This window comes from Macaca mulatta, chromosome 9, assembly GCF_049350105.2.
Source record: "Macaca mulatta isolate MMU2019108-1 chromosome 9, T2T-MMU8v2.0, whole genome shotgun sequence".
Classification (NCBI taxonomy): domain Eukaryota; kingdom Metazoa; phylum Chordata; class Mammalia; order Primates; family Cercopithecidae; genus Macaca; species Macaca mulatta.
This window is the reverse complement of record NC_133414.1, coordinates 17190262-17210887: the sequence shown is the minus strand read 5'-3', so window position 1 is coordinate 17210887 and position 20626 is coordinate 17190262. Positions and strand designations below refer to the sequence as shown.

Sequence of the window (20626 nt, the reverse complement as noted above, 5' to 3'; positions counted from 1 at the left end):
TGCACAGACACATTTCTCCCCACTGACGGTCACACAAGCAGCAGGGGCTCTTCCCCCGCTATACGGATTTACTCTGTGTGTTCTTTTCCACAGGCCACTCCTGGTTTGAATCCTCAGGACTTTGCCCAAGTTTCACCTTATGCCCTGCAGGGCACCGTCCTTCCTGGAAACATGCGTATTCTAGTCTATAGTGAAGTTTTATGACAATGTTTATAGTACTTTTTTTTTTTTTGCCATGTTAAGGAAAAAAAAAGTGTGAGAAAAGTACCTCATTGGCTTCCTGTTGATCACAATAATATGGTAGTAACAAACACATAACTGTTTTAAAGTAATAATTTCCTTCTTGATGTTCTTAAAAATTGGTATGCATACTATTTTTTTATTACATAGTATTTTCTGAATTCTTTAGACTGCATTGAAGGATATTTGCATTAATTTACTAATGCCATTCATAAAGGTAAAGTGCCCACAGATTCTCAGTATATCATTTGCTGTTTTTAATTACTTAGATATTATATAAATTCAAGGTCCTGTTATATATAAGTATGCTCTGGAAGTAATTGAGACTGGCCAAAGAAAGGTGAAAGATAGGTAACTCAAGTGAAGTCTGGAATTACAACAATGATGATATATATATAATATATTTCATAGGGTTTAAAAAATCACTTGGCTAGGTCATTGCTCATGGTTCAGAAGTGAGGACTTCCCTGCACACACACATTTATGGGCTTGAACCAGACCCTCCTTTCCCCAAGCTGGAGATAAGTACATTTGTGCACAAGGCTCTCTAGTGAACATTGTTGGAAAACATATATTCTTTGAAAACTAGGCGACAAAAACAAGGTCCCTAAAAGAGCTCCAGAATCTCAACATCAGGAAAAAAAAAAAAAAAAAAAAAAAAGACAGCATCAGTAAGTGACCAAATAAATTAACTGGTGGAAATTTTCCCTGATATTTTTCTATTAAGAAAAAACCTCCGAGTATGATTGAGTGGACAGCAAACATTTAGACTTAACAGTTGTGTGCATGCTGGTTGATGGTTAATACTATCAAGCATGTGACAGTTTTGAAAATGTAAACAAACTGTGAAAATTATCTTCAGTTTCGCTATCTTAAGACTTCCATTACTACAAACTCTGTCAACGTAAGCTTTGTTAGGAATTTCTGAAAAAACTTGTTAACAACAAATGGAAATGGTATTTTTCATCTCGTGCCTAAACCAGCAAATATGTTTTCATTTCTTATGGCTTTTGAGCCTTATAGTAGTTATACTACTTCAGAAATTCACTGAATTACAATTTAATCCATTGGATACTTTCTATACTACCATTGTTTCTAACCTCTGCAGGACCAAAAGGAGCCAAATTTAAACAGATTCTTAGTGGTTAACTTGAGAATAATTTACAGAAAAATCCAGTTGAAAGGAAACAGCTTAGGGAACTATATTTTTATGCTAGATTTAGTGCAAGTATGTTCATTCATACAGGACATTTCATTATGATTGAATTAGGTAGAAAAATCTAAAAAATTAAACCATAAAGAGGTTGTAAATTAATTTCTGTAACGTAACTGAAGTGACATTAGTTCTTACCTATCAATTAGGTTGATTTGATATCTACTATCTAGTCCACTAACCTGTATTATTTTAATAAATAACTAAATTCTGAATATTAGTCATGAGCATTAGCATGCAACGTGTACTACTGGGAAAAAAAAGAAACAGAAAAGTTTCTATGTTAAAGCAATACATGGCTTAGCCTGTTTTTGTTGCTATAACTGAATACCGGAGACTGGACAATTTATAAAGAAAAGAAATGTATTTCTTATACTTCTAGAGGCTGGAAGTCCAAGGTCAAGGGGCCGTCTCTGGTGAGGGCCTTCTTGCTGGTGGCGACCCTCTGCAAAGTCCTGAGGAGGTGCCAGGCATCACATGTCGAGGGGGGGCAAGAGCATTCCAGCTCTGTATCCCATTCCTCTTCTTATAAATTCACAAGTCCATCTTAGGGCTCCGCCTTGATGGCCTTATCTAATCCTAATTACCTTCTAAAAGTTTCATCTCCAAATGCCATTAATACATGCATCTGAAGATTAAGTATCCAATACATGAAATTCGGGGGACACATTAAAAGCATAGTAACTTACGCACACTGTTGGGTTGCCTATAACATGAACCCAGGTGTGTGATTTTTTTTGCTGCCTTCATAGTTGTGTCTTTTCCAGAGTGTCATGCAATTGGAATCATACAGCAGGTAGCCTCTTCAGATTGGCTTAACTTAACAATGTACATTTAAGGTTCCTCCATGTCTTTTAATGGCTTGATAGCTTATTTCTTTTCATTGCTGAATATTATTACATTGTGTGATGTACCACGATTTGCTTATCCAGTCACCTATTGAAGACTGTCTTGGTTGCCTCCAAGTTTAGGCAATTATTCTATGCACATTTTTGTGCATATTTTTGTATGTATATGTTTTAAATGCATTTGAGTAACTGCCAAGGAGTATAATTTTGTGATTGTGTGGTAAGCCTTTGTTTAGCTTTGTAAGAAACTGCTAGACTGTCTTCCAAAGTGACTGTATCATTTTGTATTCCCATTAGCAATTAATTACAGTTTGTTCTACATCCTTGCCAATGTTTGGTGCCATCAGCATTTTGGATTTTAGCCATTCTAAGAGATGTGTAGTTGTATCTCATTGTGGTTTTAATTCACAATTCCTAATGACATATTATATTGAGTATCTACTCATAAGCTTGCTTGCCATCTATCTTTTTTGATGAGCTGTCCATTCACATCTTTTGCCCAATTTTTTTTTTTAAGACGGAGTCTCACTCTGTCGCCCAGGTTGGAGTCCAGTGGTGCGATCTCGGCTCACTGCAAACTCCGCCTCCCGGGTTCAAGCAATTCTCCTGCCTCAACCTCCTGAGTAACTGGGACTACAGGCACGCACAACCATGCCTAGCTACTTTTTGTATTTTTAGTAGAGACGGGAGTTTCATCATATTGGCCAGGCTGGTCTCAAACTCCTGACCTCATGATCTGCCCACCTTGGCCTCCCAAAGTGCTGGGATCACAGGCATGAGCCACTGTGCCTGGCCTTGCCCGATTTTTAATTGGCTTATTTTCTTATTGTATATCATGTACATATAATACTGATTGTAACAATATATAGTATATAATATGTGATAATGATATATGTTATTGTTACATATTTTTTCTTCAGGGGGTTAATTTTTAAGAATTCTTTGTACATTTTACTTTTACAATTAAATTTGTTGGAATGCCCCTGGCACCAAGCATGTCTAGACACTCACTGTACCCTCACTCTATGCAGGGACACTTGGTTTGGCTCACAACACCTCCACCTGGAGAGTCCACCTCAGGATCCCACCCAGGTTCAAAGCCGTCTCCTCCATGGAACCTTCCTTAGTTTCCTCCAAGCACCCAGCCTCTCCCTGGTCCAGGATACCCAGAATGAATTTCATTGTCTCATATTATTTTTCCCAGTCTGCCTTGTTTATAGTCATAGGGGTAGTCATTTAACCTCATTTGTAAGTTATTAGGGAATGAATTGGTTGACCTAATAGTCATCATTGCATTAAAGCCACTTATCAAAGTACCTTAAACCTAGGAAGAACACAGGATGTCTTTTGATTCAGACTGAAGACAATAGATAAATACCACAAGGAAGGCCAGAAATTGGAGAGAGGGTAGGTCAGAGTGATGTTGGAGTGTCTTGTAGACTGCTCAGATCTTAAAAGAAAGTTTCTTGTTCTCAGTAACTGTTCCCACCTCATCCCTGACTTTTGATATAAACTATATTAAAGGTGTATATGAGCCATTTGACATGGAATCTGTTATTAATATATGTTATTTATACAAATTATTGATTTTATGTTATTAATGTTATTGATATATCTTAATTTTTAGGTATTAATATATTGCATATTAATATAGTATTGTTTCTTGACCTTTATATTTATATAATATACTCAATTTATATAATTAATTTTATATATTTCATACATTAATGTATTAATATACATTGTTATATATCTCATATACATGAATTATTATAACTAAATTATATTAATAATATTTTAACCGGTTTGCTTGGCAAACTTCAGCATATTACCTAATCTACATAGGCATAAAAGTCAAATGCAAATATATGTTCCTGCCTCCGGTCACTCTTGAGATTACTGCATCTGCCAAGACATTGCATCTGTAGACAAACTTTAGTAGAGGTCATTAATTTAGATCAAATTTTATATATATATATATATATATATATATAAATTTTGGTTGGTGTGACTTTTAAAATTTTAAAATAGAAATCATACATTATACATTTTTAAAAAATCAAATCACTTAGAAGGCTTATAGTGAAGTTTCCCGTTCCAGTCCTCTTCCTGCCCATCTGGCTCTGTGAAGGAAACACCTGTAACCACTGTTTTATTTTTTCTCCAGGTGGTTATATCTTTCTCTCTAAATAATTTGCTTGAATATCTCTTGAAATTTTTTTAGCCTTAAAAATTACATATTAGTTTTTTGCTATAATCTATGTATGCAAAGAATGTAAATTTTTATTTGGGCTGAGAAGTTGTTTGCTACCTTTCTAACCAGCTTGATATACCTCTCTAATCTGTTTTATTTAAATTGAGCTAACAAAAGAAAGGGAAGGACAAAATTGATTTTAAACATTGCTGCATAAAAACTGAATAATTTAATGTACAGTTATATTAATTGCAGACAAACTCAAATCTATTTTTACAAAAAGCTATTTTGTCCTTTCTCGATATGTTTTCTTTGTGCAAGTACAGGTTCTGGAAATGCACTAAAAAGCTGAAAATGGTGAAATATCTGTGGTTTTTTTAAAGCAGACATTTTTAACATAGCTAAAATGTTCAGTGTGATAATTTAACCACTCTTATTTTCTTACAGCATTCGATTCCATAGATGTAACAAAGCAGTGAAAGCAATCTGATGACTGTAAAATAACCCTCAGAGAAGGAAAAGTACCAGTGGAAATGTACTAGTCTAGTTGATTACAAATACACCCAAAATGACTCTCCTCTCTACCAGTGCGCTGAGCTGCTTTCTTTGTTCCTTACAGACTGGATGATGTCCTGGTTGGGGCACCTCTCTTTATGGAACGTGAATTTGAGAGCAACCCCAGAGAAGTAGGGCAAATCTACCTGTATTTGCAAGTGAGCTCCCTCCTCTTCAGAGACCCCCAGATCCTTACTGGCACCGAGACATTTGGGAGATTCGGAAGTGCTATGGCGCACTTAGGAGACCTGAACCAAGATGGATACAATGGTAATGTAAACCACAGCGTGGAAGTCGTTTATGTGTCGTCACCACTGCATAAAGGAAGCCATGCCTGTTTTAAAGTATTCAGTATGGTGTGTGTGGGTACAGTTATTATTATGACTGATTTTTAATAAACTATCACAAATCTTAAGGCAGCTTTAAGTTTATACATTTTGACTAATATAAATATTACATGGAAATTTCCCTTCTCACTTTTCTGAAAATTTTTATTTAAAATCTCACAAGATTACAATGCGACACAGAGGGAAAATCTGTAACATAATTTGCTTCAATCCTAAATGTAGTATAATTGATATCCTTGTAGAAGACACATTCAGTTATCAGAAACTTCAGAAAAACCTCATTAAGCAATATCAAAACCATACTACCTCAGAGATCAGTCTTCAGAGCTCCGGGTAATGGTTTGAGGGTATTACTACAGTTTGAAAACCTCTAAATGAATTTTAAGAGACGTTGGAAGGCTACAGGCACTCCAGGTTACAATAAAAATAGTACCTTTAGGTGTCTGCAAACTTCAAAATAATATCTCAAATGTTCGACCTTAGACTTCTCTACTTATAAGTGCTGTTTACTCGCAGAAATATTTCTTACTAAATTTTAAGAATTAAAACTTTAAAGCCAAAGTTAATACAGAAATAGTCCCTGCTCTGAAGTCCAAGCGATTTTCTCACATTTGATGTTGACGATCCTGTAATAGCTCTCAGCAGTGGCAGGAATTATTTTTAAAATTGATGTTTGGATTTGGTGACTTAACTAGGAAACCTTCTATATGTCAAGACAAATAAATACATGTTGATATATTAGCAAGTATCCTGGCTTCTGATTAGCCTATATGGGTTATGTATAGGTTATGCTGAATTTTAATTGGCATGTAAGCTTCACCTTAGTTTCAACATTTGCAACAAAGTAGTGTTAAACTCCTAGGTTAGGTTTGTCGTTCTTTAGTCTAGAATTTATGAAACCCCTCCAAGTACCCTCTCCTCAGAAAAACACACCTTCACACAAAATTTTGCATACATTTTCAGGACTTTTAAGTTAAGAACCAAGTATAGTGAATTTCTTGATTGAAGTCAAGGAAGTAAGAGGAACTTGCTCTAACAAAGTAGCCTTGGAAGTATTCACATCAGATTAGTATTCACTAGTATATTTGGCAAATGTTACTGTACTCACACATTCTTTGAAAAAAGTTCTCAGCAACATATGGTTAGTAATTTTTAGAGTACCATAAAACAAAGTACATGTAAAAAGCTTATGGTTGCAGGGAAATTTTTGTAAAGACAAGCTTACCTTTAAGTGACTTGCTGCCTTCTAAAGCTGCTCTATTCCTGATCGCTCAAGTAAAATAAACAGTGCTAAATTATCTATGGAGTTGTCTTTTAAAAATCATAGTTTCTTCTATTTGTCTTTTCTCTCAAACCTTTAATAGCATTTTTAAAAGATGAAAGAAGTATTCTAAATGACATAAATGGAGGTCCTAGCTTCTCTGAGCTTTGGTGTCCTTGAGTATATAAAGCAGGTAAAATAATGTCAAATTCACTGAGAGTAAACAAGGGGATGGGAGTCAAGGCACTGACTTAGAGAAAGTTAAGAAAGTGTTCCTTTTCACCTGACACAGGACAATATCTTTGTTTTCTACAAAAATCTGAATTTTTAGATTTTTTTTTTTTTTTTTTTTTTGAGACAGAGTCTTTCTCTGTCACCCAGGCTAGAGTACGGTGGCGTGATCTCGGCTCACTGCAGCCTCACCTCCCGGGTTCAAGTAATTCTCTGCCTCAGCCTCCCGAATAGCTGGGATTACAGGTGCCCACCACCACACCTGGCTAATTTTTGTATTTTTTAGTAGAGATGGGGTTTCACCATCTTGGCTAGGCTGGTCTTGAACTCCTGAGCTCGTGATCCACCCGCCTCGGCCTCCCAAAGTGCTGTTACAGGTGTGAGCTACTGTGCCCTGTCTAGATAGTCTCTCTTTACTTGTTCAGAAAAAGTGGATTTATCAGTCTCATTGACATCATGAAGACTGAGTCTCGATGTATTCAGTCTTATCCACATGTACCCAGAAAGAAAGAGGAACAGAGCGACAAATGAGAACACATGCTGCAACCCACCGTGGGGACTAAGATGCGAATGGTGTTATTAGAACTCTTCTTCAAATACAACTGGGTACTCACGTTTACTGTTCAGGAACGATCCTGACAAAACGTGTGGAAGGTAAATGGCATATCGATGTGAGTCAGGTGACACTCTCCAGGTTTCCCACTGTCCTCAACTACAGAAAGGGTCTTGCCTGTTCATTCATGGGATGAAGTAATCATTAAATGAAATAATCTTTCAAAATGAGTTGTTTTCCTTTCTTTTGGAAACAAGGATCTCCTAATTATCCAGCAAACCTACCTCACCTGGTCCACCCAGCCCCAGGATCTGTGATCTGATCAGGTTCTGTCGCTCACTGAGTTTCTATGTGGAACGCCTCTGGCTGTTTCTCCAATGGACGACACTCCTTCTGCCTTTGGGCCTTTGTGCAGCCGTTGCTTGGATGCTTTTCCCTCTGACTTTCACACTGTTGGTTGCTTCCTGTTTCTAGATTTCAGTTTCAGTGCCAGTCACAGAGACACATATTCTAATCACCTAATCTAAAAACAAAAATCTGACCACTCTCCATCAAATCACTAGTTTTAAGACTCTTGTTCGGGCGTTATGGCTCACACTCATAATCCCAGCACTTTGGGAGGCCAAGGTGGACGGATCACTTGAGGTCAGGAGTTCGAGACCAGACTGGACAACACGGTGAAACCCTGTCTGTACTAAAAATATAAAAATTAGCTGGGCATGGTGGAGTGTGCCTGTAGTCCCAGCTACTTGGGAGGCTGAGGCAGGAAAATCACTTGAACCTGGGAGGCGGAGTCTGCAGTGAGCCAAGATCATGCCACTGCCCTCCAGCCTGGGCAACAGAGGAAGACTCCATCAAAAAAAAAAAAAAAAAAAAAAAGATTCTCTACATAGCGTTTATTGCTTTTGATAATTTGATTATTTTTCTCTATGCAAATTGTCTATTACCTGTACTAGAATATACGTTTTCTAAAAGCAGGAGCTTTGAATGTCTAATTTGCTGTTGTATTCACTACATTCAGCACGTTGTAGGCTCTTTTTTTTTTTTTTTTTTTTTTTAATTGAGATGGAGACTCTGTCACCCAGGCTGGAGTGCAGTGGCGTGATCTCGGCTCACTGCAAACTCTGCCTTCCGGGTACACACCCTTCTCCTGCCTCAGCCTCCCGAGGAGCTGGGACTACAGGCACCCGGCTAATTTTTTGTATTTTTAGTAGAGATGGGGTTTTACTGTGTTAGCCAGGATGGTCTCAATCTCCTGACCTCGTGATCTGCCTGCCTCGGCCTCCCAAAGTGCTGGGATTACAGGCGTGAGCCACCGTGCCAGGCCCTGGAGGCTCTTAATAAATATTTGCTGGATGGATAAAAGGCAACAAATAATTTGTCATTGCAGCAGTATTACAGAATTTTCATGGGAAACATTATAAGCCCTTTAGAGTTTGATACTGCTCTTTGAGTGTACTAAACTCTATTTCTGAACCATTCTTCTGTACTTAAGAAAAGAAATGTCTCCATGGCCAGGCACAGTGGCTCATGCCTTTAATCCTAACACTTTGGGAGGCTGAGGTGGGGGGATCACTTGAGACCAGGAATTCCAGACCATCCTGGGCAACAAAGCAAGGACCCATTGCTCAAAAAAAAAAAAAAGAAAAAGAAAAAAAAAAAAAACTAGTATATATATATTAGCCAGACATGGTGGTACATACCTGTGGTCCCAGCTCCTAGGGAAGTTGAGGCAGGAGGATCACTTGAGTCTAGGAGTTTGGGGCTGCAGTGAGCCATGATCCCATCACTGCACTCCAGCTTGGTTGACAGAGTGAGGTCCTGTCTCTAAAATGAATAAATGAAGAATTAAATACGTATACACATAAAATATGTTTTTGTGTCTGTTTTTAGACATTGCCATCGGCGTGCCTTTTGCAGGCAAGGATCAACGAGGCAAAGTGCTCATTTATAATGGGAACAAAGATGGCTTAAACACCAAGCCTTCCCAAGTTCTGCAAGGAGTGTGGGCCTCACACGCTGTCCCTTCTGGATTTGGCTTTACTTTAAGAGGAGATTCAGACATAGACAAGAATGATTACCCAGGTAAGGTTTTCTTTCTTTTGCCACGTGAGAGTCTACGTCCTGAAAAGAGTCCATTTTCTGGAAAATGCATCATGCAAAGGCAGTTTTCTTCTACAGATGAGGCTGAAGCTTAAGTGTGCTATAGGCTTTTTAAAAGTATGATTCCAGAGCGACTTTCATGAGAATTTGAAGAAAGACAAACATACACTTCCTTCTCCTGTCAAGAGACAATGATAGAAAGGCAAAATGGCTTAAAAATCTGCATTGTACATAAAACCTGTCAACTTCACAACCCAAGTTTTCATTTGAAACTCCTCAGTACCACGGCTTGCACTGACACAGACAGCTTGCATCCTTTCTGGAACCAAGTATTTTAACCCTTTTGAGCTCATAGTTCCTATTATAGTAAGAGCCTCAACATTTCTGTTATGAAGCTCATGTTTTTAAAGCATAAATATCTTCCAGCTTGGCCCATCATGGTGGCTCACACCTGTAATCCCAGTATTTAGGAGTCCGAGGTGGGTGGATCAGTTGAGGTCAGGAGTTTGAGACCAGCCTGGTCAACATGGTAAAACCCCGTCTCTACTAATAATACAAAAATTAGCTGGGCATGGTGGTGCATGCCTGTAGTCCCAGTTGCTCAAGAGGCTGAGGTATAAGAATTACTTGAACCCGGGAGGCAGAGGTTGCAGTGAGCCAAGATTGCGCCACTGCACTCCAGCCTGGGCGACAGAGTGAGACTGTGTCTCAAAAATATAATATATGTTTCTCTTCCAGCCATATTTTGTGGTTTTCCAAAGATAGACTGAACATTTTAAAGTGGAGAAAAAAAGAACTGATTCATGATAGGAATCATAAAGTATTCTTGATTTACCTAATTCCCCCATATTGAAAGCACATAGAAAGCCATAAGGCACAGATAATTTATGTTTTGTGCATGCTATATGAAGATATTGATTTGTCTTAAAAGATTATTTCACTGTCCAGATTCTTTAGCAGAGAACATCAGACTTCTTGGTTTTATGGTTTGATTTTCACTTTTATGTTTAAGATGATTTCAGTAAGTATTTAGAAGCCATTAATAGTTAAATGACAGCTTCAACTACTTACAAAAACCTTGTCTTTTCCACCAGCCCCTCCCCTAATTGGGAATTTTCCATATGTAGAGTTATTTTTTGGTTTGGGGCAGCATCCAGTAAGCTGACTGCCTAAATATACATCATTAATTTCAGGACTTTGGCTTTCTTCTCTCCTCTGGGGTTAGACAAAAAGGATACCACAACATAGTCTTATACATTTGCCATAAACCTTTTATGACACTAATGGAGACGTCGAAGTGGGCTCAAAGTGGATTTGGTATTATACTGTATACTAATGCTTTCTACCTGTGGCAATTTCAAGAATATCTAGTTACATTTATTTTCTTAGGTTACGTTATGCTAATCAATGGTAGTTAGTTGTTATTACTGGGGGGAGGTTTGTATATATAATATATCCAAATTTAAAATAATTCAAAAATCTAGGTCGCTTATGTAATTCCTACCCCCAAAAATGTCAGGGTGATTAATGAAATTCAACTCCTGGGTTGCATTTTAGGTAAACAATTAGAAAGTTATTGCTATTTATTATAGTAGTCATAGATTTCCTTCCCACCCTTAGTACCAGGGAAATTGACAGAAAGGCTGTGCCTTCGATGAGGCAAAGGAAATAGAGGATGTATCCATCACACAGCCGGCCCTTCGACTTCCTTCAAAGGCTAAACATGTCCCAAATGAGAGCCAGGAAGGAGAGTAGCATGAGTCAACTTTTTTCCCCAGGAATATTCCCTTCAGGGAGAAAAAAATTAAGAGCAGCAGGAAAGGAAAAGAAAGCTAAAGTCTGTGCAATGTTAGTAATCGATTACCTCTTTTTTTCTTTTTCTTTTTTTTTTTTTTTTTTTTCTGAGACGGAGTCTCACTCTTTCCTTAGGCTGGAGTGAAGTGGCATGATCTCAGCTCACTGCAACCTCCACCTCCTGGGTTCAAGTGATCCTCCTGCCTCAGCCTCCTGAGTAGCTGGGACTACAGGCGTGCACCACCACACTCAGCTCATTTTTGTAGTTTTAATAGAGATGGCATTTTACCATGTTGGCCAAGATGGTCTCAATCTCTTGACCTCATGATCTGCCCACCTCGGCCTCCCAAAATGCTGGGATTACAGGCGTGAGCCACTGCGCCCAGCCAATTACCTAATTATGTCTTTTTCTTCCCTTAACAATCAGAAATATTCACTTGAGGCCATTTGCTAGTCAACAACTTTATCTGCTCAATCTGATGCAAATTATAATAATCAGACATGTCAGTGCAGTGCCTCTTGTCTCTGAAGTAAATGTTCTTTACTAAGGCAGGCCTGTCCATACTGCTTAGTTGAATTCATCCGTCAAGAGAGTCTTGAGGCTTTCAGAGTTCATCTATGCATCTTAGTAGACGTATGTTCTAGCCCTAATTTTCTATGTCTCAGATAGGAATATGATTCATGTGATTCATGATTCTACAACATTTTTCCCTGATCCTCGTCCTTTAGCAAAAAGAATGCCAGTCAAAGAAGTCTTTTTAACTTGATAGCAAGATCCCAGAACCTATAGAGAAGAAACTGCCTTATAGGCAGGCGACTAGATTCCCTTAACTAGTACAGTTGATTGAAAGCTACAGGCGTAATTCAGGAATCAGACATGTAACTTTCTTCATTTTTCTAGAAATGAATTCCACTTAGCTTTCAAAACCTCCATTTCCACCGTGGTAGAGAATGTTAATCTTGCAATCACTTCTAGGTTTAGACTTAGTCTTATTTAGGTAAATATTTACTCAGATTCAAGACCCGTTAGCCAGGCATGGTGGCATGCACCTGTAGTCCCAGCTACTCAGGGAGCTGAGGCAGGAGAACTGCTTGAACCCAGGAGGCGGAGGTTGCAGTGAGCTGAGATCGCGCCACTGCACTCCAGCCTGGGCAACAGAGCGAGACTCCATCTCAGAAAAAAAAAAAAAGACTCTTTTTCTCCGCCCTGTGTAGCCACCCTCTCAAGGAATGAAATAGAAAGGGGTTTACCTGTTGTCCAGTGATTGGGAAAAGCGATCTGGCTCACACCCACCATCTACTATTATTGGCTTCAGACTAAAGGGTAGCTCAGTCCCTTGTGGTCTTTGGGGCATTGCTCAAGCTTCTGTGGCTAGTTCCATTGTCTGTGTAGTGACCTCTGCTCAAAAGTTCCCTGTGTCCTGGGCCCTCTTCATCTTCTGTTAGCCTCTTCAGTCCCCTTTTAGCAAATGCTTCTGAGCCACTCTTAGGACTCAGACATGCACAGGTTGGGTATGCAGGTTCCTGTGATTGCCCTCAGGCTTATCTACCTAGATTTTTGTTAGCTGTTGCCAGTTTCCACCCAGGCATCTCACTGCTCCAGCCTGATTGAGCTGCAGTCTTTGTTATGTTTTGCCTGGGCAGTAACAAAAGCCCTCTTTCCCCTAAAGGTAATTGGGTGGCATGCTTTCTAAACGCTCTTGTTTATTTGATAAACTCTATGTTCTAGGCCTCCATGATTGGTTTTGTGAATTTCCAAGCCAGTGCTTTTTAGAACTTAAAAAGAAACAATTTTCTTTCACTCTGGGGTCCTGCTTTTTTCAAATCAAAAGCACTTTGCCTTTCCAATTGTGAAGTAAATGCACCTGAGAGCAATAACGTCAGCATACCCCAAAATGACCCTGGGTGGCACACACACTCGAATGTGGTTGGGAAATCCGAGCTAGGGAATCTGGGAGTGGCCAGCCCAGAGATCCATTCCTTGTCTATGAGGAAGACCTGAGACCCTGGTCTGTCCCACTGAATGCGGGCCGTAGAGGGGATTGAGGGCCTTTGTTTTTGGAGTAAATGAAGGTTGCCAGGTGGAGGTCGTCAGCGGGAGGGTAGTAAGTGAAGATGCTTTACAAACTGCATGCCTTCTGCAAGTGGTTGCAGTTCTCTTGCCCAGCCTTCTACCCCTGGACTCTCTCCCCTGTACATGATCCTCAGTGAAACCTCATGTCTCACTTGCTGGCTCTGTTTTTCAGCCTCTTGAACATGCTGCCATCCCCACTGGAGTTGACGGGGAGTTGCTACAACATAGATTACTGTGCCTTCTGAGTTTCACAATCTCTTCAACAAATTGACTTCCTCCATCTGAAATCTATCTCATCATCGTTTGTAAACAGGGGTTTGCAACCTTGGCTGCACATTAAAATCACCTGGAAAGCTTTAAAAAAAATCGGAATGCTCAGGCCACCCTCCAAACCAATTAAATTAGCCTCTCCGGGCTGGAGCACAGACTATAGTGATAGGTTTTAAGTGACCCTGGTGATTCTGGTGTGCAACACTTTCAGAATGAGTCCTCTAGAGCAGTGTTTCCCTGCCAAGTGTGCAAACAGCTCACCTGGGTGTGTTTATCAATTGCAGATCCTGATGCAGAGATCGAGCGTGTGGGGCGAGATTCCTCACTTAAGGTGTGGCCCTTACTGCTGCCCTTCACACCACACCATGCAATGAGTTGTAGGGTGCTGAGCTTTTCCAATGGGGCTCTGAGACTCAGTGTGCATGCATGTTATCTGTGGGGCTTGTTAATAATGGCTGAATGCACAGCACCCCTTCAGATACTGTGATGACTGAGATGGGGCTGAGGGATCTGTGCCTTTACCCCACACCCCACTTTGGGTAACACCACCCTAGAATCTTGGTGGCTCTGCTTCCAGGTCTACAGCAGTCAGATGTGCTTCTCTCTTTTGCCAAGAACCAGTTTGCTAAGCCCTAGCATTTTATTTATTCTTTACAAGGGTGTCAAACCCACCAGCCGCTCTTTTCTCCAATATTGCCTCTGCGTGGCTCCTGCCATGGTGATGCTTGGGCACACCCCACTCAGGAAGGGGCAGGAGCAACTTTTTTTTTTTTTAGAAATAGGATCCTTGCGCTGTCACCCAGGTTGTAGTGCAATGGCACAAGTCATAGCTCACTGCAGCCTCAAACTCCTGGGCTCCTGTGATCCTCCTTCCTCAGCCTCTTAAGTGACTGGGACCACAGGTGCATGCCACCATACTTGGCCAATTTTTTTTTTTTTTTTTTTTTTTGAGACAGAGTCTGGCTCTGTCACCCAGGCTGGAGTGCAGTGGCGCAATCTCGGCTCACTGCAACCTCCGCCTCCCAGGTTCAGGTCATTCTCCTGCCTCAGCCTCCCGAGTAGCTGGGACTACAGGTGCCCGTCACCACACCCGGCTAATTTTTTGTATTTTTTAGTAGAGACGGTGTTTCACCGTGTTAGCCAGGATGGTCTCGATCTCCTGACCTCATGATCCGCCCGCCTCGGCCTCCCAAAGTGCTGGGATTACAGGCGTGAACCACCGCGCCCGGCCACCTGGCTAATTTTTTAATTTTTTGTAGAGACAGCATCTTGCTATGTTGCCCAGGCTGGTCTCAAACTCCTGGCCTCAAGCGATCCTCCTGCCTCAGCCTCCCAAGGAGCTGGGATTACAAACGTGAGCCACCATGCCCAGGATCCTTTTAAAATTCACTCAGAGACATATAGGCTTTCAGCTGCCCTGTTTCAAATTCTCCATCCTAAATAGATCAGAAACAAAATTCCAAACTTTGTCACTTTACCTGGTTACCTGCAGAATTTATGAGAAAACAAATGCAAAGGCAAACATTTAAAATGCTGAATGGAAACAAGTCAAACTACTTGGCATGATTAGGGAATGGAACACCCCTGAGAAGCCATGCTTACTGACAGCAACGCTTTCTGATGGGGTTGTGATGGGATTGGTTTTCACACTCTTGAGATGAACACTTTCTCCTCATTTCAGGAGCCAAAATGTTTAGCAGCTCTATCTAAAAGCACGGGCAGTGTTGGCTTCCCCCAGTTTTCACTGTCTGCTGTAAAACCTTTTCTGTGCAGCCTATTAAGAAATCTACCTTTAATAATGGCAGGGCATACACATTGCCCCATTCAGAGACAGCAGCAAACACTCTTGACGTATTCTTAACACAACCTGGCTGCCTTTCACAGGCAGAGGAGGGCTGATTGTGATGTTTTATGTGTACTCTTTGTGCATTACAGCTGTTTCATCTTCCAAACTGACTCAGAATAAAGTAACACAGCACCTCAAATAACCAAAAACACAGACGTGTAAAAGGTGGTTTGGTTTGTATTTATTTGTTGTCACATGATCTGTTCTGCACGTTACAGATGTTCTGTATATAACCAGGACTACTTAAGTTTTCTTGTCTTCGGAGGAATGCTAGCAAAGTGCAGGCATAGAGTCTGTTATGTTGGTAATGTTTTTGCAATTATACTAATTATTACTAATAATAATTAAGAGCCCAAAGCATGCCAGCTGCTGCACAGAGGGCAAATACAGTGTGTATTGTAATATATTATTTTGGAATCTCTCTCATGCACAGATACATATACTCAAACATCTATGTATGTGTGCATTTTTTATATGTACAATATATGTATGGACACAGAGTTTATAGGGTAAGATTGGATGACACCGCACTTCTTTTTGGAAAACATCAAACTAATTTTAAAAAAACTACATTAAAGTTAGCCGATGGGCATGGTGGCTCACGCTGGTAATCCCAACACTTTGGGAGGCCGGGACAGGTGGATAGCTTGAACCCAGGAGTTTGAGACCAGCCTAGGTAATGTGGCGAAACTCTTTCTCTACTAAAAATACAAAAAATTGACCAGGCATGGTGGAGTATGCCTGCAGTCCCAGCTACTTGGGAGGCTGAGGTGGGAGAATTATCTGAGCCTGGGAAGTCTAGGCTATAGTGAGCTAAAATTGCACTACTGCACTCCAGCCTGGGCAACAGGAATGAGACCCTGTCTCAAAAAAAAAAAAAAAAAAAAAAAAAGTTAAAGAGTCTGTGAGAACAGGGGAAGGAAAATCAGACTCCCTGATTTTCAATGGGAATGAGTTCAGATTCCCATTGAACATTGAACACTGATTAGCGTAACACTTGAGCAGTGATTTGCTTTCAGCTTTTCTTTCTTTATCTGGTGTGATGGGGCTAATAATACCTACTTCACTGGGTTGCGTGTGCATGCACTTTCTAGAGTGGCAGAGGATTTTTACAAAATGCTGTCAAATGGCTCAGAATAGGAAAGGAAACCAATTCGCTGATCATGAACAAAATATGAGCTACTTTACCTTACAGTCACGTGGAGTCCCATAAGATTTTGAGAAACTGCATTCTACGATGGTGGAAAGGGACAGCCTCTGTTTAAAATCTGATTTAGAGATAGAGTCTCACTCTATTGCCCAGGCTGGAATACAGCGTCATGATCTTGGATCACTGCAACCTCTGCCTCCCAGGTTCAAGGGATTCTCCTGCCTTAGCCTCCCAAGTAGCTAGGATTACAGGCGTGCACCACCATGCCCAGCTAACTTTTGTATTTTTCATAGAGATGGGGTTTCACCATGTTGGCCAGGCTGGTCTCAAACTGCTGACCTCAGGTGATCCACTCGCCTCAACCTTCCAAAGTGCTGGGATTACAAGTGTGAGCCACCGTGGCCAACCTCTCATTTTTCACTGTTGTGCCTTACTGGTTACCAAAGGAACACGCTGCTCCCTTGCTGCCCCTTAGCCATTTAAATATATTGAAATTCATCTAAATTCGGCCTGAAGTATGGTGATGACAGTGGAAATTGAAAGGAAGGAACTAACACAACAGTGTAAATGAAAAATAGTCAAGGCTTGATAATAACTAGCAGTGATGGAAGGGAGAGGAGGTGGCAGGAGGTAAGGAAGAGGTGGATGTAAAAGATGACTCAGATTTGAATGCAGTGTACCCAAGGAAAGGATGGTCTCATGGACAGATTGGGGGATTTTGTTATGGAATATATAGATCTGATTGCAGAAATAATGTGTGGAATAATTTTCCTAACATCTACGTCAACCACCCAATATGTTTTTAGGCTTTTTACAACAAATATTGTCACTGGCACACATACGTACATAGAGTCATAAGTATTTTCATTTCTAGCATCAAAATTCATTTTCTGATTCAAAATGTAGATGTGTTCAGGTCTCTCTGTTGGGGTTCATTGGGAAAGTAGGATTGGCCAGAGGAGTAGCTTGCATACATTGAGTGAAAGCATTTTAGAGGAGAAACAGCTGTGATAGTCAGGAATTCTGAAATCCAGTGATCTGCTCTAATCCCTTTAAACGTGATTGTATAACAACACCATCTGTTAAACGCATAGCCCAGGCATTGGAAGGTGGAGGAGGGGAGGTACAGATTTTGTTGAGGAGCAGAAATCCTACAGGCAAGAAAAACTGGAGGAAAACATGGGCAGAAGGCCAAGACTATCACTGCCTCATCCAGGCCCCTAATATATGATTGTATCATGAAGCCATTTCAGACAATTACACTCAATGAAATAAAATAACCCATTATCTTTTCGATGAGTGCTCTGTGTGTGTGTGTGTGTGTGTGTGTTTAGTATAAGCGAGTAACTCAGAACCTGCGCATGGAAGGAGGCTTTATCCAAAGGGAATAAAGCATTTTAATTAAACTTTGAGCTCCTTGAATAAAGCATTTTAATTAAACTTTGAGCTCCTTGAAATTGTTAATTTGAAGTTTAGTTGAACTAGGTTCAAATACTATAGTCAAAGTTTATTTTTACTTCTCAAACTGCTACTCAAGTTTTGTGTGAAAAGCAAAACATTACGTTCTTATTGACTAAGATATTCGTAGTTTCATGATAAACACATTAGAAATTAGAATATTAAATTTTGGGGTAAAAATATCTCACGCATGTAGATCGAATTGAAGTAATCCAGCTGGAAGAGCTCTTGGACTTGAATTGAGGAGTGCTGTCAAGTAGAAACGAAAATGAGTGGAAAGGGAAAGGGCCTGAGTTCTAGAACCAGTTCTCCCACATGTGTTTTTAGTAACTCCACCTCTCTGGGTCTTGCCTTCCTCATCAAGAAGTGACAAAGGTACAGGGATTGCTCCTCCCAGGGTCTTTTTAACTGTACACTTCTCTGATACTATCATCCCAGATCGAGATTTCCTGCCTTTACACAGTACTCAGTAATATTGGGTAGATTATTAAGGATCTATATTTTAAAAGAGTTAGTGAAGGCCGGGCACAGTGGCATACGCCTGTAATCCCAGCACTTTTGGAGGCTGAGGCGGGCAGATTATGAAGTCAAGAGATCGAGACAATCGTGGCCAATATGGTGAAACCCTGTCTCTACTAAAAATACAAAAATTAGCTGGGCATGGTGGCGCGTGCCTGTAGTACCAGCTACTCAGGAGACTGAGGCAGGAGAATCTCTTGAACCTGGGAAGTGGAGTTGCAGTGAACCGAGATTGCACCACTGTACTCCAGCCTGGTGACAGAGCAAGACTCCGTCTCCAAAAAAAAAAAAAAAAAAAAAGATTTAGTGAAATTATACAAGACTTTTTTTCTCAATGTTTTCTTGGAAATACTTTTAGACTCACAGAAAAGTTGCAAAAAAAATTGTAGACCCATATAAACTGTTCCCCCAGCCCTCCAATGATAAACATCTTATATAAACATATTACAATGAACTATTAATGAATCAATGGACCTATTTGAAATTCTATCGAATTTCACCATTTGTCCTCTACAGTTCTTTTTTCTAGTCCCATGATTCAATCTAGGATCCCACGTTGCACTTAGTTATATTTCCTTACTCTCTTCCAATCTGTGACCAGTGATGCTGATGGTAGAATATTTGTTGATTACATGATATTCAAGAGATTGTACTTTCAGAAATGCCATTATCCGTATACCCAACAAGTATGTGTTAAGTGCCTTCCATGTGCCGGGCACTATTCTAGATGTTGAGGATATAGCACTGAATTAAACAAAGATCCTGCTCTCGTGGGCATGAATTAAATCAAATTATAGCTCTAACACAGGCTGGATGTGTAACCTTGCCAAGTTCATCAACTTTCTGGAGTCTCAGTTTTCTTGGTGATAAAACAGGTATAATAATAACTAATAATAGTTTTTTCCTTTAAAGTTGGAGTTTGGAGGTTAAACTAGATAATATGTGTAAAGCAGTTAATGCTGTGAATAGCATCTAGTAGCAGCCACTAAATATTAGTTATAAATGACACATTGTTACTATATGCACATAATACATGCCTTTAAGGAGCAATGTAATTGTAGAGATAAAACATCCAACAATGAACTGTAATGTAAGCAGCAGATGAGAAGAGCTTTAAGAAGGTAAAAAATAATGAAACAGTGAAAAAGAGAGAGTGCTTCTTGCTAAGGTGATAAGAGAAAGTTTCCTGAGGGAGATAAGTAGGATCCTGAGATAGGTATGACTGTGAGTGGTTATAGGGAAAAGGCATCTCAGAAGGGGAACACGGCATGAGCTAAGACCCTGAGATTACATGTCAAGTGTGTTCTTGCCACGATCAAAAAAAGCAAGACTTCGCAGAACAGGGAGCCCTGAATCAGGGAACAGAAGGACTAGATGAGAAAACTGCAGGTGGCCGTAAGTATTCAATGTCTTATGATCATCCTCTGACCCAGATAATTTCCTACTTTTGACAAGCCTTTGTATTATCAAGGGATACAACATTGTGAATTAATGATTTGACTTAGTGATATATGAGTGAGGGAGGAAAAAAGGGATCCACAGATTTCTAGGACCATATAATATAGGTAGAATTTAAAAGGAATTTGGTGGCCGGGCGTGGTGGTTCGTGCCTGTAATCTCAGCATTTTGGAAGGCCGAGGTGGGCAGATCACCCAAGGTCAGGAGTTCAAGACCCCTCTGGCCAACATGGTAAAACCCTGTCTCTACTAAAAATACAAAAATTAGCCGGATGTGGAGGCACGCACCTGTCATCCCAGCTACTTGGAAAATTGCTTGAACGTGAGAAGCAGAGGTTGCAGTGAGCTGAGATTGTACACCACTGCGCTCCAGCCTGGGTGACAGAGCAAGAATTCATCTAAAAAAAAAAGCTAAACTAAAAGGAATTTGGCATAAAATAATTAATGTTAACTGTTTCTGTTTTGTGTAATGAATGTGTTGCCTAGTTTGTCTTTGTTAGTATGTACTGCAGA

At 40.1% G+C, this 20626-nt stretch overlaps 1 protein-coding gene across 3 annotated transcripts in view; it reads left to right on the top strand.

Moving 5' to 3' along the window:
• ITGA8 (integrin subunit alpha 8) overlaps nt 1-20626 on the top strand; it is a 196789-nt gene that overhangs the window by 63929 nt on the left and 112234 nt on the right. For all 3 annotated transcript variants that reach the window (XM_001089317.5, XM_028826016.2, XM_077945857.1), the window contains exons 12-13: nt 5115-5320; nt 9336-9527. In XM_001089317.5, coding sequence (XP_001089317.3) covers nt 5115-5320; nt 9336-9527 — 398 coding nt within the window. The remainder of the gene's footprint in view (nt 1-5114; nt 5321-9335; nt 9528-20626) is intronic.